This window comes from Ostrea edulis, chromosome 2, assembly GCF_947568905.1.
Source record: "Ostrea edulis chromosome 2, xbOstEdul1.1, whole genome shotgun sequence".
Classification (NCBI taxonomy): Eukaryota; Metazoa; Mollusca; class Bivalvia; order Ostreida; family Ostreidae; genus Ostrea; species Ostrea edulis.
This window is the reverse complement of record NC_079165.1, coordinates 13,451,906-13,479,134: the sequence shown is the minus strand read 5'-3', so window position 1 is coordinate 13,479,134 and position 27,229 is coordinate 13,451,906. Positions and strand designations below refer to the sequence as shown.

Genomic DNA, 27,229 nt, shown 5'->3' with positions numbered 1-27,229 from the left:
TTAAATCAAATACTACAACGTTTGCACTTGGTTTGTACAAACTACTATGAATGCAAACTGTTTCAAGCCGCCTACACTTTAGCATTTTTTGGTTTCTTTAGAGTTGGAGAAATGACAGAAAAAAAACCAAAACGATCTGGGACATGCAATTGCTTATGAAGACATAACAATGTTTACAGAAGAAAATAAAATCCAAATAAAATTAAAGCATTCCAAAGTGGATCAAATAGGGGAAGGAGAAACAATTACTATTCAGAATAGCCAATTTGGGTCTCAAATACAACCAATTAAGATTATTCAAGAATATCTAGCAATACGACCTTCAGTGCAGGGGAAGTTGTTCTGTCATTTTAGTGGACAACCACTAACTAGATACCAATTTACGGCAGTTTTAAATAAAGTTTTGTCGATAATAGGGTTAGAAGGTAAAAAATACAAGTCTCATTCATTTAGAATTGGGGCAGCAACCAGTGCAGCAATGTTTGGTATGTCAGAAGAAGAAATCTGTAAAGCAGGAAGATGGAAATCTAAAGCATACAAAATTTATGTTAGGATGTAATCATAATATAAATGTAGGTGTAACCCTTAAGACTGTCATATGTTTAAGTATATATGAAAATGGTTTCAAGTCATATAATTATATAATCTTGTCATGTCTCTATATATATACACTTTCAGAACAACAAGTATGGGTAGTGGGCTCATCAATAGTCAAAAGAGCATTTTTAGCAGCTAGAATCAGACCAGATGGAGTTAACTTGGGACTAATGGATAGATTAAATGTGTCTATTTGGTGGCAAGGAAAAGGGGGTATGGGTTGGTATGAAATGTACAACAAGATCAAAACATTGCTGAAAGTTGCTGACCCTCCTGATTACATTATTCTACATTGTGGTGGTAATAATATTGGGCACACACCAATCAAACAGCTTATACAAGATATGAAAGGTACAATTGACAAAATTTGGAAACTTTTACCCAATACAAAGCTTGTATGGTCACAAATATTGCCTAGAAAGAACTGGTATTCATCAGATAGCATAGAAAAAATGAATAATTCTGCAAAAAGAATCAACAGTTCAGTGGCGGCTTATATAATAAGGAATGAGGGATGTTATATCAAGTATTTGGATATCAAAATTGTAAACACAAATCTTTTTGAGGCAGATGGGGTCCATATATCAAATATAGGCAATGAAATTTTTCTCAACAACATTAGTGCAGGGTTAGAACAATTTATATCGAATGGATGGCAAGTGTATCCAAAGTTATACTAGAATTTGGACGGGGTATTTTGTGGCAAGGTCTTGGCTCCAGGAACTAGCCGCTTCCCCCCCCCCTCCCCCCCCCCCTCCTTGGTGGCGGTGGCTTCAATGGTTAATATTGTAACCATTTCCGCCATGTGGAAGAATGCTCGTCTGGTTCCTGTGATTGGACATTGAATGATTTGATTGGACAATATTGTATGTATTGAATTATTTGGTGACAATTTGGTCACATATATATATGATACACTTTGATTGCCGCTCACCGGAATCATAGTCATATGGTTTTTTGTTTAATTGAAAATTGACATTTTAATGATTGATGTTTGGGGGTGATTGCAAATCGTCTCATTGCCGTCAACCGGAATGAGAAGATCTGCTAAATTTGTTGCTTGATTTTATGATATAACATTAGGCAATGATGTGTTTTTGGCCTGTACCATTTGGGTGTCAATACACAGGTGTAATTTACATGGTAAAATTTTAATGTAAAACTTTAAAATTTTACTCATTGCCTAGTTGCCAAGACCAACAACAGCCACAATGGGGAGGGGGGTGTTGTTATAAAATACAATCAGTGCAAAAAATAAACTTGTATATAGGTAAACATAATGTTATGTCTTTATTTCCATCCCAGGACAAGGTCAGCTTACAAGTACAATGTACACTACAAACTGCTATCATTTTGAAGTTTTGCAAGGCTGGTCTATATTAATATAAATATAAAGTTATATAATAATGATAAGCACGTAATTAAGCTAAACATAAATTTTGATTTATATAATCGTTTCACGCTTTTTGTACGCTTTAGAGATTGGCCTATCCTTCTATTGGTATAACAAATTGTAAATATACCGGTAGAAGGCGAATCTCTATAGCTTACAAAAAGCGTGAAACGATCATATATAAATCGATATAGGGATGGGATCGACAAGGAATCCACACATTTCGGAGAATTTATCGCCGCAGAAAATACTCAGAAAAGGGGTGGTGGGGTGGTGTTGGTAGTAGTGTCCATATTTCAGATGCCTGTACAAATATCTTCCTCACCAGTTCATTTTTTATATGCGCCTGGGTGTAAATAATAGAGGAATTTCGAACCATGAATAATTATTTCTCTCCCATCTATGTTGTCTCTTTTTAGATTTTGTTGTTGTTGTTTGAACAGGAAGCTTAACTACGTGCGTCATTAGTCATTACCACAGAACTCTAATTTATCCACGTTTTAAAAAATTAGCTTGTCCCATTGATTCATATTTGTACATGTATGTTCTATGTTCAAGTATGTATAATCTCAGGAACCGGTAATTTTATCCGTAATAGTAATAGTAGGGTTCTATTCTATATCACCCCCTAATAAATATTAGAATGTGACATAGTATAGACCCCTACTATTATTATATTACAGACAAAATTACCAGTTCCTGCGGTACATGTTCGTAGGCTGATATAATATGAATCAGTGCATAAGATAATTTTTAAAACGTGGATAGATTGGTATTCTGTCGTCATCACTCACGTATTTAACTGGAGCTTAGAAAATGTAAAAAGATATGATATAGATCCGAGATCAATATATATTCATGGTTCGAATTTCCTCCATTGTTTATATATAGATAACTGAAAGAAATCAAATTAGAATCAATTGTTGGAGGGGTATCATCGGTTTCATATACGATTTCACTTTAAGGTAGATCATGATGTGTATTCGTTATTATTTGAAGTGGTTATCACATACAGTGCAGAATTAATATGTGGGAGCTGGAACAAGTTTTCTGTCTGCCTCCTTTCCCGCTTGCTAAGCATACATCAAACCATTTATAGTTTTAGAAGAAATTTTTCGTTGTTTGGTAAACATATTGAAATAATAAGCTTTCTGTACATGTCATATTTTAAGTTTACATGTATATGCATGTACCCTCTAACCTTTAATCTATTGTGACCTACATTTTGATTGGTTAATTTGAATTTCGAATCTCGAATGAGCCTTCTGGGCTTTCGTATATACACGATGTGAAGGTTGGGCCGAGCGAAGCATGTGATGGTCATTGGCGTGCCCAAAGTGATAAGCATAATTCCGTTAGGTACGGTAAGTTATAATTCATTTTAAAACATACATGTATGAAAGGTGAAGATAACGAACAGTGACCAATCTCTTAACTCCTATAAGCACTGCAAAATAAATAATTGGGCAACTCATTATTTTATGAATATGTATATCATTTATGAAATTTCCCTTACTTTAAATGCCCATTAAGGGGTGGGGGTACATGTATATAAGGATAACTGCAGGATCCGCCTATTCATTTAACGCTGAGAAGATAACGACAGCCGACATAAACCGTACATTTTGACGTCATTTTTAGCCTCGATTTCTTTCTATCCTCAATCATATGTAAATGTACAGAAAGGTCACAGGGATGGCAGCTATTTTGATAACCTACTTTTGAAATATCCCCCGGCGGAAAATCAAAGTCGATGATGATATATTTTTGTGCCTTTTAGTTTTTTAGTGTTTTGAAGAATGAAATGAATTGAATAATGAACTCTGAGATATAATATCTATGTGAAATGCTTGCTGTACTCATACATGCAATCTTATCCTATGATACGTGTCTTGGTTTTATTTGATAGATCGTTCATGTTCAGGTGAATATGTGAATTAAGAACATAATTCTCAATTTGTCACAGGTCATCTTAATAAAACAAACCTGGTCATTTTCATATTGCGTTCATATTCCCGGAAAGATATTTCTATTGTATTTCAATGTTATCCTCAACTACATGCAATGTTTATATAATATCACCCGTTGTCAAGTATTGTTTCCCGTTGCCAGATATTAGAACTCCAGATGACGTGGTTTCTGTTCTCAAAGGGCAATAATATCTTTTCTTCAAATGCGTCTTGACCAATCACATTCGATTGAATAACATGAAAGTATAACAATAGATGTTCAATGATAAATTTTTCGTTGACATATTTAACGTTAAACAATTTATGTGCCTCTGTTGACAATGGTTTCTCGTGGTGAATTTTTTCAATGGCATCTTCAACTACATGCACTATCAAAGAAAACAAATAATGCCTCTTTCTTTATCATCTCACGTGGGGGACTTAAATATTGCTAAATGTCAGTTTTGTAATAAATCATCAGTACAAATGTTTTATATGTATACTTCATCTTTAGACTTTGTTTGTATTTAAGTGACAGTTGACGACAATTTGACTCCACAATTTGGGTAGGAATTCTTTTCTCAATCGCGTTTATGATTTGCGAGGGCATCTAGAAATGGCAGATAACAAATTCGACAAAAATAAATCTATTAATTTCTTTCAGTATTCTGCATGAGCTCTTCTATTCTTGACTAACGGAAACAATGTGTATTGGGAAGCGTTCTTAAAAAGACATATGATGAGAAAATATAGATAGGTATTTCTTCACTCAATGGGAAAAGCACAAATCAATTAAAGAAAATATAGGAGAGTATACTGTTACATAGTGAAGTGTTGTGTGGAGTTTGTATGATATCAGCAGCTTTCTCACAAAATAAATTCGTATAGAGTTCGCTCCACTTCTACTCTAGCCGCATTAAACTTACGAGTAAAAACAAACAGCAACCGTTCCAATCCTAAACGGTCGGACTTTAGAAATGAGAGTCGCGGGTTTTTCAAAGGAGACCTTAAAACCGAAATCCCGTGCCGCGACAGACGTTAGCACGATCCCGTGCCGCGGCAGACATTAGCACGATCCCGTGCCGCGGCAGACGTTAGCACGATGTTGATTGGTTGGTTGTATATTGCTTAATCTTCCGCTGGAATTGTTTTTCACTCAAATGGAGACGTCAACATGAAATTGAAATTTCAATTTATCATACGTAGAAAATGCTACGAAATCACTCTCAGGTGTATGGCAATGGGTGCGATATTGAAATCTTACTCATCTACTCATGGGTGTCATTTCGTGGCATGATCTGCGTATGAATAATTTTCAAATCAAGGAAGGCTACTGACAAGTTGGTGTTATAGGGGGTTCAACGGCCTCGTTTAAAGTCAGCTTTATTCGCAAATTCTATGGTCGTTATAATGATATAATTTGCAAATACAACCTGTCATTAGGTTGAAAATTGTTCTGTCAGGGGTGTTTTATACTAATCATTGTTTACATATTGATTTTGACTGTGGATTACTCCGTTTGCCTGATATGAAATATAGAACTAACGTCGAATATAAGGTTCAACGAAGGAATTTTACTCCTCCTATACACATGGTTCCATCTTTGGTGTTTGCGAAGAGACAACAGATCTTGAAAGCTACGGGACATTTTCGACTATGTATTGCCTTTCATAAATGTTGGTGGATAATCAACTATATATTTAGCACTGCGAATTACGTATACGAATATGTTCATCCAGTCGTAAACAGTGTATTTCCGATTATCATTTCCTTATATTACTTTGATTTAGTTTTGGAAACTACATAAGGGAAATGAACTGCGAAACTTACGAAAGCATACTTTCTACGAAGCACTTACACATGCTGGCTTAAGCGTAACAATCCATGCCCTTATGTATTTTCAAACATAAAACTATATTTGTTACTTATATTCTACATTCATTTCTACAACATTGCGCAAGAGCGCTGTTCTGATACGCGTTTTCATACTTTTTCACACTATACATGCGTTTTTGTTGAATTGATGTTTTTGCTTGTGTGGGATTGATGCGAATGTATTTATAAAGATATTTCCAAAATTAATGTAATACGTTTGACGTGATCGTTAACATTTGCCTGCGAATTGTATAATCTCTAAAAATAAATATATTATTATAAACATATTATTACGCATTACGCATTAACATAAAAATGCACTTGCTCTAGAGTTGTCAATGTGTACTGCATTTGTTTTGGATTCAAATTATTTCATTCATTACTTGATATCTATTTCTCCATTCATGAAATACAACAAGAGTTTGAAGACAAGTGTTTTGTGCATTCAAAACTATTTTACTGATTCACTTAAGTAATAATATATCCAAGTGATCTTTAGATGACTTCACACAAATACAGTGTCAGTGTGTCTTTTAAAATCACTATCCTTCTGTATATATTTTTTTTCTAATGGCTATTTCGCTACTATATAACAATGAAAGTGTGAATTTAAAATAAAATAATTTACTCGAAATTGTGTATAAAAATTGAACACTTTTGCCAATAATTTAAAAATTTGATCTCCAGCCCCCACTTTTTTTTAGTTCCATTTTGAATATTAAGATAATACCTTGAAGATTGTGTTGAATTGTAGAAATTGACATTACTCCTAATATGTCTTTTAAACTGTCAAAGATGGTCATTATTTATTACCACTACTTGATTTAATTTTTTTAAATCTGATTTGTTAGAAGACATGGTTATTTTTATTTAATGATTGATTTGTGTTGCCTGTGTTGTATTGACACCAACAGATAAATCAAGTTTAATTGATTAAATCTTGAGCTGATTTTAAGTGCAAAAAGGGTCATGTTTAGAACACTGTAGCTCAATAACAAGCATTGCGACCCCAGTTTTCCATTTTAATTTCTAATTCTCCTTCAAATGTAGAAATAAAAAATACACTTCCCACAAAATTGACATTACTCCAAATCTCAGGTGCGAACCTCTTTAAGACCAAGCCTATATATCGCTTTCCAGTACTTCTAGTAACATATTTCATTGCAGGTAAAACTACTTTCACTAATTCACTACCCCCACAGATTGTTGAATCATTAGAATTCATAATTATTATGTTATCACACATTTATTGGGGATTATATTGTATAATGTTTTAATGTAAGATATTATAGAGCCTATAAGTATATTATAGGAAAACATCACTACATTATGGAAAATACAGATTATGAACATTGATCAATTTCATCATTCCTATATATATATTATTTTACTCATAAACCCTTTATAAATCAATAGAGATTTTATTCAAAGGAAAAAGTTCCATGCATGTTTTTTCATCTCAAGTCTGATTCTGAAAACCGCTCATTTTGAAGAGGAGGTAATGTCAAATGAATGGAAACTGAAGTTTTTTTTATGACAAGCTAATCCATCATACAATGGTGGACCTAAAAGCTTTATCAAATATATTCTCATGCACAAATAATAATTCAAGTGCTGTCTGACGAGACAGATTGAAGTATTTTCCTGTCTTTGATTTTATTTGTTGCATCGCTTTAGGTTTTATATCATTTTAAATGGTTCCATCTTTCAGTCTTGGGGTCATTATGTACATGCACGCATGCATTTATGTCAATCGTTGCATTTGTTGCTAGCACACACATACTAGTACTTACCTGATGGTTAGGGAATAATTTAATGATTTGTGCCTGTATATTAAAGGTATCGGATACTTTAAAATATTATTGCAAATAGTTGTAAAATTACAATTGTATTTATAAATGTTTTGATATTGCTAATTAACATCCCATATCTATCACAAGATTTTCTTATAAAACCATCTTTTCTGAGTTATTCACAAATCTTCAATTCAAAATTCAATGAAAAATGTTACACAAATTCAATAGAAAAGGTTACACAATATTGAAATTCATTTCGGAAGTTAATGTTGTATTATCCAATAGTAGACAATCCCACAGTAAACACAACGAAATCCTATTTCATTTGATGCGTCCAAATTCTTGAGTATCTTATGACCTTATAAACGCTGTGATTATGTGAGATTTACTATGATCTAATCAAAAGAGTGAAAATAGTCAGCAATATATCTATATAATGCATCAATAAAAACACATTTTGGAAGGATTTCAATTTTGGGTAATATTTTTCGATTTAATTATCAAGAAAAGAATCGTGAATAATACAAACATTAAGGTTGTTCCATGTGGAACTTTGACGGCATATATGTATTTCAGCAATATGAAAAAATACAAATAGTTTAACACAATTCTGTATAAGTTTTGGTGGTACAATATGCCCCTAATACTTATTCTTAATATCATACAATAGGCCCACGAACCTTAACGATCACCAGAGTATCATATCCCATACATAGAGATTCATATGTGCATTTAAACCTCAATATTGAGATTTTTTAAACACATACTTATGATCCATCAAAATATACATACAATTCTTATTCAATAACAAAAGAGGGAAAATTGGAAGTTTTAAGCACAGAAATCAGTTCGACACTCCCCAGTCCCCACCCTTTAACCCACCTCCCCCGAAAGCCTGAGCCTCTAAATTATGAGCCATGCATTTGACTATTTCAGAAGATAGTCCTCCACATCTTAGATATTTTATCACAAATAAATATCGTCAAATTAACAACTCAACTTTATGACAAACCGGGTGATTTTAGCTTCTCCATCGTCAACGTCCCATATCTATGTAGCCATATTGAGTTATTACCTGCATATGATGTTTTCATATGACCTGTATATCATATTTTTTAAAAAAATATGTTTTGCATTGATGCCTAATTATGTACAGTAAAACTCTTGATATAGTGAATTTCTGGGGACCCTCTATAAAAATTCGCTGTAAGCGTAATTCTCTATACGTTTATAGCGAATTCATAATTCAAATATAACGAATTCGTTATAAAACTGATTTGTTCTACATGTATACCAGTTATATAAGAAAGCAGCAATCGATATACTTGTGTTTGTATTGTCTTTAAGAAAAATGAAGCCTATATATTTTCGAGAAGATATATTTTTATACAAGAAATATACACATTGATTTATATATGATAATTTATCTTGATGGATTATTAAGTCATGCAAGAACATGTCGAGAGAGAAATGTCAACAACATTTTGCGCAATACATACATGTTCAGTCTATTGCAATTGTCATTTATTTGTTGCTTTACACAAATAAAGGAGTGTACGATAAAAAATAAATGCAATCAAACTTCAAATTTAATTAACGAGAATAGTAAACAATACCGACAATATATTTCCTAGACGTATGTGTAAGTATTGCTTTGCGTTAACAACTTTTTCTTTTGAAAAAAATACAAACATAAATTTTGTAATAAGTGTGGATCCTTTATGTCAATGGAAAACGATTGTTAAAAATCACAAACAGTTGAAAATGAAAAAAAAAATTCGTTATAAAAGGTGATTTTTATGCTCATTTTTAATTCAAGGGGAATAGGAATTTACTTTGTTATATCCGTAAATTTTCTATATCCGTGTTCGTTATAGACGCAAATTTTTATATAGAATATATTTAGAATTTGCCGGGGAAATCGTTTTCACTTCGCTATAGCCGTAATTTCGCTATATCCGTGTTCGCTATATTCGAGTTTTACTGTACTTACATGGACCTATACATACGTATATTGTATATTATAACGATTATTGTATTTTATCGGGTAGGACAATCTTTATTTGCACATATATAACATATTTTGTATACGGGAGAGGTTTCTTAAGTTGCTAGAACTTGTAAAAACATTTCCTTTGTACATTTATGTTCAAATAAAATCAAATTAACAATTAAAATATGTTGATAATGAATAATATACTGCAATTTTTAAAACCGGTGTACACAATTCTGTTAATCAAGAATATTGTGTATAGATACAAATTCATTCACGAATTCAAATCATGCTTATGGATATGTTTGAGAAAATAAATTGTGATATTTGATACAATATGAAACCTTTATTAATTGAAGTATGGTTTTGAAGAATCTCAATTTTGTTAAGGGTAGTTGGACTTTTACTAACTGAAGAAGTACATTGAAATATGATATTGCCAAATGTAAGTATTACATGTATAACATATTTCCTTATCTTCCCATTAACTATGCAGATTAATTGACATAAAAAATTAAATAAAGCGCTTCCCGGTACTTTTAGTGCCTTAATCCATTTCAGATTTACTTTACACTAAAATGGTTTCATTAACTCGTTACACCCGGAGATTGTTAAATCAATAATATTCCTACGTAAGTAGAAAGTCGTTTGGGATCCTATTATATTTCAAAACAAAGTGATAAACAAAATCAGATTTACGAATACAGATATTGTGTAAGATGTTTGCCCAGCTCTTTATTTTGTATTCCTTATAGGAATTATGAGATTGAACACTGTCAGTTGTCTTTCCCTTTCATATGATGAAAATTGTGTGCATATTTGATAAAGGAATCATTACATTGTGAAGAAAGGAATACAACGAACAATGTAAATCCCATATATAAACCATTCTAATGATAAACTACCCATAAATCATTAGGAATTTTATTGTTCTGAATAAATTTCTCACGTGAAGTCTGATTCTGAAAACCTCTCTTTTTGAACAGCACTTAATGTCAAATGAATTATGACCGAAGGTTTTATGTCAAAATCATTTATTATACAATGGTGGACCTAAACGCTATATCAATTTGTTTTTCATGCAGAACTTATAATTCAAGTCTGATGAGACAGATTGGAGTACTTCCTTGTCTATGACTTAATGCGTTAGATCGTTTAGTATTTATATCGTTTTAGTTTGTCTCCTCCATTAAAACCCCAAATCATAATGTCACTTTGGTTTGACAATGCTGGGGTCATTGTGTACATTCACGTTTTCATTTATGTATATCTTTTCACTTGTTGCTATCATGCACATGCTTACCTCATGAATACATGTAGTAAATAATTCAATGACATGTGTCTGTATATTACGAATACATGAGCTATTAAATATTTTGTCATATAATTTTGTAAAATTATTTGTAAATGTTTTATTATTGCTAAATTTGTTTACCACAACATTTTCCTTTGAGACCATCTTTAATTATGAATTGTTTATCATTGAAAATTAATTGGGAAAAAAAATTGGAAAGTTGAAAGAAACATATTCTATTGGTACTTTTCTTGCATTAATGCCGTGTGATTAAGTAATAGAAAACTCCAATTAAACACAGCAAAATCCTTCTTAATTGGATGCGTTCAAACTTTGGGTATGTTATGACCGTACATACACTAAAGAGTTGTAGAATGGCTCGTTTAAGCACCTGATATGAAGCATGATTTCACTATTGAAAAGGGCATACAAGCTTTCAATCAATCCATATGATGTTTTTGTAATTTTTGGTCCGGACTGATTAAAAAGGGATGTTTTATTTACAAATGAGAGATTCTCAAGTCGAAGGTTTGCTGGTATGTGGTGTATATTATGAATATCTCATACACCATGCATAGATAACTCAGAAAAACGTTCCAATGTCTAAGTGTTTAAGAAATAGATGTGAAAATTGAAAATTTGCAATGGTTTGCTATGCTGACAATTAGTCGATTTTAATATTTTAAACTTGTAATTCTTTTTTAATTAATTTGCATGTACAGCGCCATTGATTGCATTTTTGTTTGTAAAATTGCGCGCTTTATAAATTTTGATAATAATAATAATTGAAAAATGATTTGTTAATATATTTGCACTTTTCATCAACAAATAGCTTCCTACATAAATTCCGTTACTTTGTAAACTATTTTAAATCAGTGGAATGGAGTTTTCTGATTGTAACGTTCTCAATGGCTAGATTTTTATAGTTTTGATCGAGCTTTGTTCAAATTTGAACAATCGCCATATTTCTGAATTTTGACCATTTCTTTTCAATACATATCTCCTATGTATCTTTTTATCTAATTGACATATTGTTTACGATTTTTTTCAGAAATTTTAGAACATATTTACAAATGACGTTTTCAATTTTGATAATTTTTCTTTTAAAAATTAGAACGTTTACCTGAGTCGCTAAGGGATGTTTTATTAGATATTTATATTATGCACCAAAGCACAGAGACTCTAGAATTGCTTTTTCGCAAAGTAAACACCTTTTTATCATTAAAAAAATCACAAATAATCATAGAGAATAATTGAGAGCTTGTATCGCTCTTTCGATGGTGACATCATAACATTTTTTTTTTCAACGAGTCAATGAAAAAATGTCGGTGTCATGAGCAAACTTCAAGATATGTTTTGCTTACATGGGGTTTTCTATTATTTGATGAAACAATAAAAAATGTCCAGTATGCCCAATTCTCGATTTTGTATTCTTTATAGAAATTATGAGATTGATCACTGTTCGTTATCCTAATCTTTCATCAATGAAAACACATATTTGAAGGATTGCAATTTTAGGGTAATATTCTTCGATTCAAATTTCATGTAGATAATATCGTAACGTCTCATATTTTGAAACGTTATATATTAGGCAAAAGTGCATCAACGATACGTCCAATACACCATCCAATATATCATTTTTTTTCAAAGCAGGATAAACTTAGTATGTAATTAATGGGATTTCTTTATGATAAGGTCTGCGTGGTTTTATCTTGTTGCCATCAGCCAGATCAATATCTTCAGTAAGAATTGATCTAAACTTTAATTACTTTTAAAGAAAAATTGCCCGTGATATATATTTTTTACGAGTTGGGATTCAATTTAATTGTGTGATGTTTTACAGTTGCTGGATCTTTGTACAAAAGGGGATACTATTGGTATATTAACCACTCTAGTGGTATAAAAATTACACATGACAAACTTATAGGGTAAAAGCTAGTAGCATTTTTATCAAAAAAGAAAGGGAAGAGTATTATCAATCAGTCTGACTTGTATTTGTAGAGAAATTTTAATTCAAAACACAACATGGCACTTTTGCAATGACAGCAAGCAAAATAATGAACAACTTTACAAGATCTACTTTAGAAAAAACATAACACTTTTAACATAAGATTTGGACCATGAACATTTCTGAAAGAAAATAAACTATTTATACGATGGCTATTTATAGCCACTGTCTTATGCTGTTACCATAGTGGGCGTTGCTGTATATACACGGTGACCCTAGTGGCAGAATTTTGCAGGCTAAAAATCATTAAAATAGATTTCTTTTTATAATCAAAATCATATGTGTATGATTATAAACAGTTTTTGAAAAGTTTTTTCAATAAAAATCATTGCTATTTATGCGGAGATAATCCCGGAATACTGGTATGAAATATTACTAGTTTCATAAATTATACCTAATATCACGGCATTGTATTCAATAGTCGGCGCCTTTGAAGTTGCGGTTTATCTGCCAACCTTCAATCTGAATACCCACCATAGAAGAAGACGTGTCCACTGAATGTCCCGGCGTGTTTTCACGGCATCACACGAATACAAAATTTTGTTCAGTGAATATAATAAACAGTGCACTTTTTCTTACAAAATACTATCAAAATGCTGATTATCTAAAGCATAAAGATCTATTTACCATACGCAATTGTAAGTTGTTTAAATGGGGCGATTTCTTGTTTCAACTTTACTTTTTAAAAATTTCAAATCATTGGTAATTTGTGGAGTAAATCATATTGATATTAATTAACGTTGGTCTTATGATTTGTTTGTTAGTTTGTTGATTTAATTAAGGATAGTATGAAGGATGTTTGAACAAATACTCCAAATTACCAAGCCCATCGGACCAAATATACATGACTTATTTTTTAAAACGATTATCCCTTCACCTCGTGAATTCCGGTGTCTTTGATATTGTACGCATTACGCAAAGCAAGGAGTTTCCTCTAGCCAAAGCTGAGGAACCGTTAGTCATAATATTTTGATAATTGTATGCTAATTGTGTGGATATTTCAAATCAAAAATGGAATCAATTGGTCAACGTTGTTAACGGCAATAATTGCTTGGTGGTAGCATCAAATTGCAGTAATTGATGTGAAATTAGCGTTAATTATGACATTCAGTTTCCACTTATTAAATGCAAGAACTTTGCTCGTGAGTTCGACAGTAGATACATTTTACCTTAGTGTGGAAACAACTGGGAACTTTCCCAAACTTGAATTAAATAACTACAATAGATTATATTGTTTGTGTGTGTGTTTTTTGGAATTTGTAATGAAGAAGTTCGACAATCACACTACATGCCGTAGAATTTCAGTTTGGTTTAAACATTTCCCCCATTGCCATGAGGCATTAACAAACTTCCCAATCAGTAAATGTCAGCCGATTGTCAGATGGAACACGTGGATCTCGTGTGTAAAAAATCGGGAAAACTTTAGTTGTCCTTTGCTGAATATATAGATTAAGGGCATTCGATTTATATATTGATATTTAACTAGGCATGTAAGTAAGATTTTACAGCACTTATTTATCACGCTAACTTTCTATAAGCACTAATCTTCTCCATTATCTGTGCATAAAGTCGAACACCTTAAATCTTAGTCAAAATTGCGCAATAAAAAATAAAAATATGAATTTCTGGAAAACGGAAAATATATTCTGTTTATCAAGACAGATGATACATATATGAAAAAGCTTTGTAAATGCGTACATCGATGGTTTGCCGACAGTTTGGTTTTACTGTAAAGTCAATAATTAATCACATCTTAACATACAGTTCTTTCTGTGGATTAAGTAGACAAAAGTATACAATTAGAATTGATAATTGTATACAAGCTCAAGAGGAAAACAGTACATGGATGTGTGTTTCATTTTTCTCTATTCTCTTCAGAAAACAAAGTATTTGCTCATTTAAAAGGCATGATCTTACTTAAATTTTGGAAACTGCAATTTGAGCCACATGTACATGTTTCTTTAGAGTTTATTAAACTCTCCAAGGACTCTTATACCATGTTTTACCATTATTGAATCATTACTGATAAATGAATTACCAGTAATGATTTCTCATTCAGACAATTACTGCCTCTGTATTGATTTAAAGTTCACCTGAGTTAAGCTTTTCGCAACCTATGCCACCATCTTTCAATATTAATACTGTCATTACTTTGCTTTTCATTGTAACAAAGTTCCTTTTATTCATTTATGCGATTTGTCACATCGTTGTATAATTGTACAACTATTGAAGGGTGCATTGAACATTTTTCTGAACAAAATGTGATCTCAACCCAAAAATTATAAACTAGTTATATTTAGTTATCAAACATTGTAGTACCACGTTTTATCAGTTACCATTAACTATAGAATACAAAGTTCGTTATTTTACATGCAAAGATGGATAAACGATGAAGTATCCTTATACCCTCAATATATCGTACGTCTACGCCAGTTAGAAGTCTAGAAAACACGTGACGAAATATCGCATATGAATTCATTCCACTATTGATTTCTAAGCCTCGTATGACAAAAAAAGACCTCCAATAAGCTTTTCTGAGGATGCGGGTCACTTGAAATAAATGTAACGCATAAGTTTATACTTTATTTAACAAATGAAAGATTTTGCCAGCGAATTTTGACAACTGCAAAATAAATCGTGTAAGAACATATGCAAAGTTTTAAAGTCTATTTTTAATTTCTATCTTCGTAAACTTATTGTAAATTTTCCATTGAAATAAATGTAGATGGTGCTATCATTTTTAGTTTCAATTTCAATACTGCATTTTATCCATTAGAAGATTTTCCAAAGATTAACTTTAGATACGGTGATTTATATATATATATATATATATATATATATATATATATATATATATATATATTTCATATATATTTATATATATGAAATGTCTTTATTAGACTTACGACAATTTGAAAGTTGAATAACTTTCAATGAAGGAAAAAATGATATACAAACTACACAATATCAATGGTTCACACTATTTGACCTTTCTTGAGTAGATTCAAAATTGTTTTTGAAATCTATATACGTTTTTTGTTTATACGAGCGTACTTGAACGTAAGTTATCATACATCAATTAACAACATTTTTATAGGGAACTTTGTTTTAAAATTTTATATTGCAAATACATTGCAAATGTAAGGAATAGCCTAAGTTAGATTTTATGATTATCACAGTTTTGCTGTTAACTCAAAATGTATACCACTAGAGTAGTTTATCTTCAAATGATTACTAAAATAAATGTTATTTTTCATGAGAGAATCAGACTTTAAAAGCATTTTTTACTTAAGTGATTGATGACGATGCTATTTGACGGGATGTCAATTAATTGAAATGATAAAACTGACCTAAAAACAAACGTATCTTCTGTGTAACATTTTAAATTAGTTTTACCTAACAGAAATAGGAGAACTGGTTCAGAAGTATCAATATTTTCAGTTCGTTACGATTGTGAAGTGAATATATCGAAGAGTGATCAGGATCAGGTACACACGCCGTGAGCCCTATGTCTTGATCAGGTACACACGCCGTGAGCCCTATATCTTGATCAGGTAAACGTCGTAGTCCTTAGTCAAAATCAGTGTGCCAAGAACGACCTCACAATCGGTGAATATTGAACTACTTTGACCTCTTAAATAACGTATTCAAAACTCTTAATGGAACAGACTAAAGTTTTATGGGAATATGATATTGTCTGTTGACGTATGGTTAAAGTGAGTCACGTGTGATATTGTGTATATTTGGCCTTTATGTGAATGATAACATGACTGCGTTTACGTCTTTGTGTAATTGAAAGACGTCTCATCATATTCACGTTATTTCCTAACAACTTAATTTTACTTATAACACGCAATTTGATTGGCTGAGCAAACTGAAAAGCTTTAGTTTATACTGTATAATGTAACTTCCTATGGGGACACGCCCCCTTGACAACCCAACACGACACTACCTTTTTTTTTAAATTTCACAATGTACACCGTTACATGTAAGTGGTAGGCCTTTTATGATATAGAAGATGAACAAGACAAACTGTGCAGAATAAAATACCTTTGTTTGACTTTTTTTCTCGATCTTAAACAAGGCGTACACATTTGAATTTTATTTATAAGTGAGGAAAATATTAACAGTAAACACTCGTCGGATACTAATTCTGACACAACAATATCATTTGCTAAATAATTGTATAATAAGTACTTGCAACTTTGCTGTTTCATTATAAAATATATTTTCACTTGAGGGATTGATTGGTCTGCCTATTAAAGCATATAATGTGTCATGTATTACAAAATGTACAGATACTAGATGACGTCACGCCATTTGAATCGATGACATATGGATCGCATTCTGTGAATTGTTTACATTTTAATATGTCGGATTTAATAGGCGACAATGCTGCATATGTAATCACAGGCATTTGTTTTTTTTGTAAACGACTTATGACCTCTGTATACTAATAATAACGTGTTATTATTGGTATTCAGGGATCACAGATCATTTACAGAAATGTAATGGTAAGATGTAATCTAGTTTAAAACTTTATAAAGTAAAAAAAATCGCAATCCATGTAGCATTTTCTGGTACATGACGTATTTTCTATGACATTTGTTTAGATTTATAAGAAGAAATAAAGTTTTGGCACATGAGATCCCAAACGGAACCATAAAAAATGCCTCTTAATGGAACATTGGAATATAGGCTATATGACTTTTCATTTCTGTACCCAAGATGTAGTATAATTACACACACACGCACTCACGCACTCACGCAATCATACACATACTGATTGATATATATATATATATATATATATATATATATATATATATATATATATATACAGTATCTATATATATATATATATATATATATATATATATATATATATATATATATATATATATATTTATATATATATATAGATATATATATATATATATATATATATATGTATATATTAGTTAGTTTGAATATATATAATAATGATAATGATGATAACATTTCTCCATGAATTATTTTCTTTATTTATATGCATACATATTTACCAATCATTTATACAAAATACATCGTAACTTCTTAGGAACGTCTTTCTTAAACATTTGTGTATTTACATTACATTTCAAATCAGAAGTGTATGTTAAATTCTGATTGGATATACATGTATTCATAAGAATGTGAAGTTGACAGACAAAACACAAGACATCAAATGATTTTCATTAATATTCGCGAATAATCAAATATGAATTTCGATAAAAGGTTGTTTCGACAATTATAAGGCTCCAACGAGAAATATGAATTGGTCCAATCGCAAATATTCAGGCATGACATGACTAAAACAAAATGCACTAAATAAACTGTCTAGCTTCTCACTTTTATAGTTTAAAAGTGAATCATGAATTGGTAATTTCTAAACCGTGGCCAGATATGTTGAAAACCACGACACGCATAATATATTCGTTGTAAGGATGAGTTTTCAAATTTGTTTGAGTTATTGAGTTTTCTATAATTATTTGTTTACGAAAACATAAAATTACTAAAAGTACAATGCAGCGCATGTATCTACAAAAACGTTCAAGAGCTGTTGGTATGGTGTACGTTGGACGCAGCTCACGGAAGGCTTGTTTTCATTCACTATACATGATCTGACAGAGCTTGCAAGAAATTTCTTTTGAAGTAGCATTCCTCAAAGGATTTTACACAATTACATAAAGGCAGGTGTATAGTATTTATGCGTGCGAATAGGGAACACGAGCGGTATTAAATGTTGCGATTTTCTAATTCTAGGCTACTCATACGTGCATGTCTATTTTCATAAGACGGTTCAACAAGCTACAGATCAAGACAAAAATATTGTTTTGACTTGTTATCCTTTATACTGATCAATAAATATATTTAAAGATGATACGTTTCAATTGCAGTACAGTTCGAATGCTTTAGGTGGGCGTGAGAAAGTTTGTTTATTATATAATGCACATCTACACGATATTTATGCTAATGCATATATCTATCATATGTCTATTAACGCAAGGTGAAGATAACGAACAGTGATCAATCTCATAACTCCTATGAGCAATACAAAATAGATAGTTGGGCAAACACGGACCCCTGGACACATCAGAGGTGGGATCAGGTGCCTAGGAGAAGTAAGCATCCCCTGTTGACCGGTTACATCCACAGGGAGGCCTATATCCTAATCAGGTAAACGGAGTTATCCGCAGTCAAAATCAGTGTGCCAAGAACGGCTTAACAATAAGTATGAAACACGTCGGACAGCATTTGACCCAATGATAGGTTGTATGTTACACTATGTATTACGAAGTATTACAATCGTAAGATTTTCAAGGCATACTCTTTCGTAAATCAGATGTTTTGGTTTTTAACGTGTGTTTTATCATCATTTGATTTGATTTGATTTCTGATAAAAAAAAAAACGTGTCATCATGATGGTGAAGTTTTCCAAAGAGGAAAGGAATATAGAATTGAATACAACCATAATAGATGAGAGAATATGATAAGTGCAATTTTATTTCATTCATTCCATTGAAGTTGGGAGATCATATGGTGATAAACATAGAAAGTAATATGATTATACATTTACTTGGTTTTCGCGGTTTAAATCATAACTCCACATTTACCGGGAGTTTGCACTAAAGCTATACAACCTCCTACAATATACGATCTGTATTGTGTTCTGTATTCAGATTACTTTAAATAAAGACATTAATCATCGATGATGTTTGAAACTAACATCTACATAAATATATGGCGTACCCCTTACTAAGACCATGCATGAAAATGTTAAGACAACGAACAGAGATCAATCTTGCATATTCTATAAAGAATTCAAGAATGGGAGTATGACAAACATGAATGCATGAAAACACCAGGAGCGAGACCAGGTGCCTAGAAGGAGTAGTAACCTGTTGACCGGTCATAATCGCAGTGAGGACTATCTCCTGATCAGTTAAACGGGGTAATTTGTAATCAAATATGTAACAAACACAAAGAAATATTGACATTCTTACACAAACAGCAATTGGTTAGTGTTTAGGATTTTCAAATGGACATTTTTAATTGATATCCTCGGTTTTATTTGAATACCAGTTGTTTGGTTAACAAAGCCTGTAACTTATGGTTTATATTTCTTTGGTGGGGATTAGAAGATTTAAAACAAAATACATCTTACTGGGAAAAATCAAATTCAATGGGAAAAAAACCCAATAATATGTTCACAGTCTACAACGCTCATCCGAGTTACTTTGATACAACTGGGATCAAAATTGCTAAATGCAGATATGCATGGTTCCAGTATGAAATAAATGAATCACCAGACAAACAATAGGGTGTTTTGAACATTTTGAATAACGAACTATGTATCTAAAATGTCAACTAAATTTCTAGTCACAATACAGAAGGCTCTGATTTAGCTATGCGTTCATTTACTTTTCTACCGATTTTAATTGTTTATTTATTTTATCTTCAATTCAATTTAGATCGGGTCGGTAAAGTCCCAGTAGCGTGCTTCATTGTTGATGGATAAATATATAGCTATCTGTTTATACGTATATGCCTTTCCTTTATAGATAGGGTATGAACAGCATACATGTCGTATGGCTTTTCTCATGTACATTTCATTCTCGGTATTCGATATATGAAATAAGTTTAAAACTTTTACTTATATCTTCTATTAGTGCGTTATTTTTAGATATATGTATCGGTCTAATGTTTTCATGCAGTTGGTGCGTATTGCCAATTGTAATATTGTTTTGAATATTACTTGTTATATTGGTTTGATGAAACTCCGGGTGCTTGCTACCGTTATTTCTATTTGAAAAACGTGAGAAAATAATCGAAAGGACGAGAGGCAAAAATAAAGCAGCATGGACTAATCCAAAACCTATAACCAGAAACATGACTTTTCCAAATGATTGAAAAATGTAACTTTGAGATAAGCTGAGCATCGATATCCCAAGCAGAGATGAAAATGCAGCGTTGAATATAGGGCCACCAGCTTTATCAAATGCTTTCTGAAGAATATCGGTTTGCGTTTCTGACCTCACTGCAAGGAATGCATGGCAAACATGCACACTGAAATCCACCGAAAATCCAACAGACATCACCAAGTGAATCATGGTAATGGAACTTAAAGTAAGATCCCAAATATACATGAAACCAAATACGCCAGTCAGAATGCTAACAAGCGTGACCATAACAATGCAAACCATCAGTGGATGAGGCATGAATATCACTGTGATGAAGAACATAACTACAAGAGCAATGCCAACTGTTTGCCAGGTGCTCGGCCAAATCTGAATGAACTGTTCGTAAAAGATAAAAGCTGATGTGTAGAAAAGGCACAATATTGCAGCATTGTCACTGATGCTACGCAAACGCTTCAAAAGGAAACCCTGAGTTGCAGTGGATTTGATATTTTTAGCTTTGATGTATAACTTTGAGGAGGTTATGCAAGACTGATTTTCAGCAAAGGCAACGTCATTGATAAATTGTGGATATTTTTTCATGAATTCTTTTAAACCTACTATAAAGTTCTCCTCAGATGTAATGCTATAAAAGCCAGAATTTTTATATGATTGAAGCCAGCTTATCTGAAAAGTTTGATCAATGTTTTCGTCATCGAATGCAGTGGATAATACAGACGAAATTTGCGATTGTATTCTCTGCGACGAATAATTCCTTGCGTCTGTTATACAAAGCGCAATTATGGGTTCTGTGGTGAAATAGCTTTCGTCCCAAACACTGTATATGTAAAAGTAAGACTTATCAGAAACCAAATTATTCAAAGAAAGACCTTGTTGCAAGTTGATCGCGCCGTAAATTGAACCACCTATATATGCCAGAAAAAGAACAAAAGTAGAGATTTTTCCAAATAGAGGCTTTAAAAGGAAGCGAATTACAAATAATTTGGGATATTTTTCTAAACCACTTTCTACCTCCTCTCTTTTGTTTGGAATACTTCCTGTGCAAAAGAACTTATGTCCCCATGAATTTGAAAATTCCTTAGATTTTGTCCTAAAACAACATAGAAAATGTCTTTTCTGTTGTGTTCTTCTCTCATTTAAACAAATTGCTGGACACAGGAAGAACAACTGGTTTAGATAACAGAAAAATACCGCGACACCTGAAAATAGAAATAAGAGACATATCTATGATTAGAGAATGACTCTATTATATAATAAAAGGACGCTGTTGTGGAAATGTAGAAATAAATACCTGTATAAATGCAGAAGTTCCTTATGCCAACAAAGACTGATGTTGCACCAATTGTAAAGGCCAGCAGGTCTGTGATGGATGTTATAGTTATGGCTACCCCGCTCTTTTTCAACATGTATTTCATCCTATCCTTTATTGACGCAGTCGAAAGAGATGGTGCATCCGCCATTCCAGACATCAAAATGAACATATCGTCTATACCAATGCCTGGTAATTGGATCATTTGATGTATGAGTGATCGATACCAGATAATGTTTTAATATATAAAATGCAATTTTGATATACATATATCAACGAATTAAGTTATCTTCATGAATACTAAATTTCCTTATTGGAATTATCTTAATTTATAAAGCAACCCCAGTTTCTATAAGAGGTATTATCAGAAACCAAATGATATCGCCATTAATGTTGTCAGTGTGTTTAGGTTGATGTTGGTAATTTACTTATCTACTTTCCCATGGACCGACGGTTTGTCTTTTCTGTACGGAATTTAATCCCCTACTTTATTTTCCTTCTTGTTCTAGTTTTGTTAGTGTAATTAGCATATGTGTGAGCGTAATATAATATAATAATTGGTAATGATGACTTGCAGACTCAGCCTGCTATTCAATTGTTTGTTGTAACAGTGTTTATGTATTTGATTTATACATCAAGATGCAATAACTGTTTAGATTGAACAGAAATTAAATTAAGTCACGACATCATTTTTCGTTAATGAATACCATGCATGTCGGCTCTTTATGAAAAGAATCAGTGTTCACAACATATAAACAAAAAGATGATATAAATTATTCAACGCAACAGGAAAATAATGGTTCACGTCGCTTTGCGCAAAATATAGTAAAAAGGAATATCCAATTTTAATGTCCAAAAGGTTACTAGTAGGAAGTTTTGACTTAAATCCAGACATGACACATAGTCTTGCAACATGAAAGAAAACAATTTTAATGTGTAGAGAAAAAACATGATTATACTTTAAAATTACTCACCGTAGACCATCACCTGTATGTTGAATACTGGTAAATTTACCTTGATGATACAATGATCAAAACCAGCCAGTATAAAATTGCACCAATCAAGATAAATTCTGATAATTTTGATTAAAGGATAAGAAACAAAGGATAGTTATTATACGTTGAACAAAAAACGCAAAGAGTTTAAGTACTCGTGCAAAACATGTACTAAGTATGTTGTTAAACTTTTCTCTCGCCACTCTATTTGGTCCCTCGCTTCATTCGACATCAAATCTCTTGGTATTCGAGAAAAGTTTACCAAGTTATACTTGTAAGATATGATACACAATTGGTGTAAATTTTATGCCAGTTTCATTGTCTGAGATTCAGAAATACTTGCAAAGAAGGCGAAAATTAGATTATCACAAAATTAAGCTATAAAGCATATAAGAAAATGCTATATATCGACTTTCTGAACAGCATGCTATCACCATTTCAACAAATGCTGGACATAAATTATATTATTACCGACGACAAGAAACGGCATCACACCAACAATGCTTGTAAATTTCACACCAATAGCGCTGACTGCTCCAAGTGCTGATCCTATTCCAAGTATTGGCGCAAGAACCCCTCCTAACCCAAGCATTAAACGATTTGCAACATTGTTACAAGTTACAAATGATGATGAAGAAGCGAAACAGGCATATGTCAACATTAGTGTAAATGTAAGGGAGAAAAATTGAATATCGCCGTTTGTGTTTTTTTCTAGCTCTTCTCCGAGAGATTCAGATGTTGCATAAGAAATATCTGTAAAATTAGTTTTCAACAATATGATGTTTTCGAGAAAACGACGTTCCCATTTTGAAGATTGAAAACTGTCCTGACGGAGGTAGTAACGTAGTTTAACTCCTATGGTTGAAACCAATGTACCATTAACTGCTAAAGCATTGGCTAAGATTGGTGAAAGAAGTGATCCGTTGTACATAGGAAACGAGACTTTGCCCGAGAGAAAATCCTTTTCAAAACCAAGGGATAGGACAGTGTCTCCAAGTATTCCACACCTCCCCAAGTGTGTCGCACACAAATCCTCATAGTATTTATTCGATCCACCAGTGTCCTTGATGAAAATAGATTTTTTAATAAATTTGTCGATCTGTCTTATTTCCGTTAAAATTGATGTTGAGTTTATGTTACTTCTATTTCTTGAAATGATTATAACGTCGGCATACTTTCCTAAATCAGGTAACTGATAAGGTTGAAAATTCTCCGCAGTCGGATCTTGGAACGTTTTTCTCAAATATTCCCTGTCTTTGAATGATTGACTATTTTCTGGTGTGTAAAGGATCTCTACATTGTTTTCGGACTGGAATCGTATGAAGCCAGACATCAGAGCACAATTAACAATAATACATGTTACTAAAATCGAAACTGGATAACGGTTGATAATGATCCCAAGGCGTTCAAATATAGATTCAAAAAACAATTCATAGTTTGTGTAACAATTACGACAACATTTTCTGCTTCGATTTTGTTCTTCTGTTGGAGATGACATTTTCTCGAAATTCTTCTGTGAAATGAAATAATGCTAATTATATCTTCAGATACCATGTACATTCATCGTCTAGCATAGTTTAAAAATCATACTTTCAACATTTGCGCGAAAAGAAAGTCTTATACATGCATCTAATCATTTCCTTTTTTAAAGGTCATTCATTACTATCAAAACAATGGAATTATGTTATTCGCTTCAATTACCAGCAAACCATTTGCACAATTGTACTCTAGATTATTTCTATTTCTCGCTAAAAGAGCTAGAATGTTGGAATACAACCGGAAAGGAAATATTAGAATCCATCAAATAGTTTCCCTAAATTCTCAAACTCGTGATAAAGAAATTGATTTGTTAGATTCAATTATAAACTTTATTATAACATACTCATTTTTAAACTTAGTTTTAAATGATTTGATATGTCATTAATATTTTTAAAATTAGTTATAACAATCAAATGTAACAACGGTTAGCAAAAAACCCTATATATTCCGAAAATATTTGATGAAGAATTTCCTACAATATATCATAAAGAATTACAACTATTGTGACAAATAGGAACATAGTAACATGACATTGTAGAAAATAGATGTAAGACAGTGATCAATCGCATAGATCATAAAAAAGATTACAAAAATGAGAAAGGGGCTAACACAGATCCTTGGAAAAGCAAAGTGGAATCAGACGTCTTGGTAATATGTTGCTCTTTTTTTCTTGTAAAACGTTTGAGCCTGTAGATGTTCAACAACCGTTTTATAGCAAGCACTCAGTCTAGATTACAAATTTGAATTATTACAATTTTTTAAAAATTGTAACGGATTAAAAGATTTACGAAATTCTCAATCTTACTTCCATCGATTTGATTTAAAACAAATCATGTTGAAGTACTTAAATTGTTGATAAACAATTTCAGAAAACGTTGTAATTCTGCTCTCGGAAATCGAGTACAGTGAAAAAATCTATGATATCGAATTTTTATAACGCAGATTACAACGACTGAAAATCACGACGATCCCATATTGTTTTATAATTGCGAGTTACATCAAATTTTATATTTCGTTATGCGAAAGCTATTCTTTTATAACATTTTTGTTGAATTCATTATAAAAGATTTTAATATTCACTAGCGCAACATACTAACACAATAATAAAATCACAGAAACCAAATTCGATTTTTTAAATATACATGTAACTAATTCAAGTTGTTGTTAAAATAGAAAATTCTTTAAACGGATTTTATTTAGTTTAACATATTTCTGATTTCGTTATGATGAATTTTAAAATTCATTTAAAATTCGTGAAAACAAATTAAATCTATCATGATGCAATTCGGGCATCGGCACAACGATTTGCTGAATGTTATCCCACGCATTTGAACAATCTTTACATTTAATCAAAAATATATCTCAAGAGCAAAATTATCCTGTTTGATAAACTGTCGTCAAAAGTATACACTATGATCCTTAATTTTCTTTTTACCAGTTACTTTTAATGGGAAAATGTTACTTTTAAAGCAATACACGATTCAGGTACAAATGTTTTAAGTGCAAAAAAAACTACTATAACATCAAGATATTTTTTATTTTTGAAATTGAGTGAAAACCACTTTGCACTCAGTGGAAAGCGGGTATGAATTGAAACCAAATGTAACTCATGTTTATCTGTTGCATATACAAATAAGTTTCAAACATTTGACCCTACTTAAAGATTTATGCGGCAAGAACTTTTCAATATTTTAATGCACTAAATATACGAAAATTTGTTGTTGTTTTTTTTTTAGGGGGGGGGGTATTTTTGTTGATCCTCTCTTAATGAAGAAAATCCCTTTTTTATCAAGACAAGTGAATTTAAACATTGCTCTAAATCAAAACTTACATTAGTACTAGTATCAACCCCTTTCTCAATAACTACAGTGTACCATAATGTACATCTCGTATTACTAAAATATGAAACATACCAGACTTTCAAAACATATTCATTCTGCTCACTTGACATTGGTAATTTTGTATATACTAGAGGGACAGTAGAGATTGACTATCATTATTTTTCTTGCATTAACGACAAATTTGTCATAAATTATTTAACAAGAAATTTAAAATTGACAATCCTCATTATGTTCTACTGCGAGGTGAGGCAACCGCTTAGTAATGGGGAAAAACCCCCAGCTATGTCCTGATAGGGAGAGTATATCAAAACTTTAAAGTTAATTTAATTTAAACAGTATTTTATTGTGATAATTCATAATAGAATTGAACAGCAAATATTGCCTACATAAGTCCTCTCCGTAAGTTTGAAGTTGTAATTAAGAAAACTTTCATTACAATACAATTGTTTACATTTTGTAAAAAAGAATGTAAATTTCTAACACCAAATATTTAGAAATTGCAGATGCGTTATTGCGAGTAAAACCTTACTTTGATTCTTTCTCTCGCGGTGCCTTTTAGTCTGTGAATCGGCTTCCGCAATTGATGAACTGTAAATTGTGACATAAAAAGGCTTCAATCTCCTTGGTTGGATAAGAGAGGTTATCTATTCTTTATCTTACCTTATTTGGAATTGTACACCAGAAATATGCAGTTGTCCTA

The 27,229-nt window shown here is 31.9% G+C and overlaps 1 protein-coding gene across 1 annotated transcript; it reads right to left on the bottom strand.

The window, feature by feature from the left end:
- Positions 1-441: 441 nt before the first annotated feature.
- LOC125678818 (patched domain-containing protein 3-like) lies at positions 442-23,885 on the bottom strand. Its single transcript, XM_056157234.1, has 5 exons — positions 23,621-23,885; positions 22,137-22,343; positions 21,616-22,044; positions 20,848-21,189; positions 442-527 (listed from the first exon to the last, which is right to left on the bottom strand). Exons 1-5 carry the CDS (start codon positions 23,808-23,810, stop codon positions 442-444), a joined length of 1,254 nt encoding a protein of 417 aa, XP_056013209.1. The 5' UTR covers positions 23,811-23,885.
- Between the last annotated feature and the right edge of the window lie 3,344 nt (positions 23,886-27,229).

Bases quoted from the DNA above. Each gene is read 5' to 3' on its own strand.
- LOC125678818 (XM_056157234.1), bottom strand. From the start codon at position 23,810: ATGTTGACATATGCCTGTTTCGCTTCTTCATCATCATTTGTAACTTGT. The intron at 22,344-23,620 runs GTAATAATATAA...TCCAATTACCAG, and splicing joins GATGCCGTTTCTTGTCGTCG to GCATTGGTATAGACGATATG. The intron at 528-20,847 runs GTTACATTTTTC...TGTATGCTTTAG, and splicing joins GATGCTCAGCTTATCTCAAA to ATTTCCATCTTCCTGCTTTA.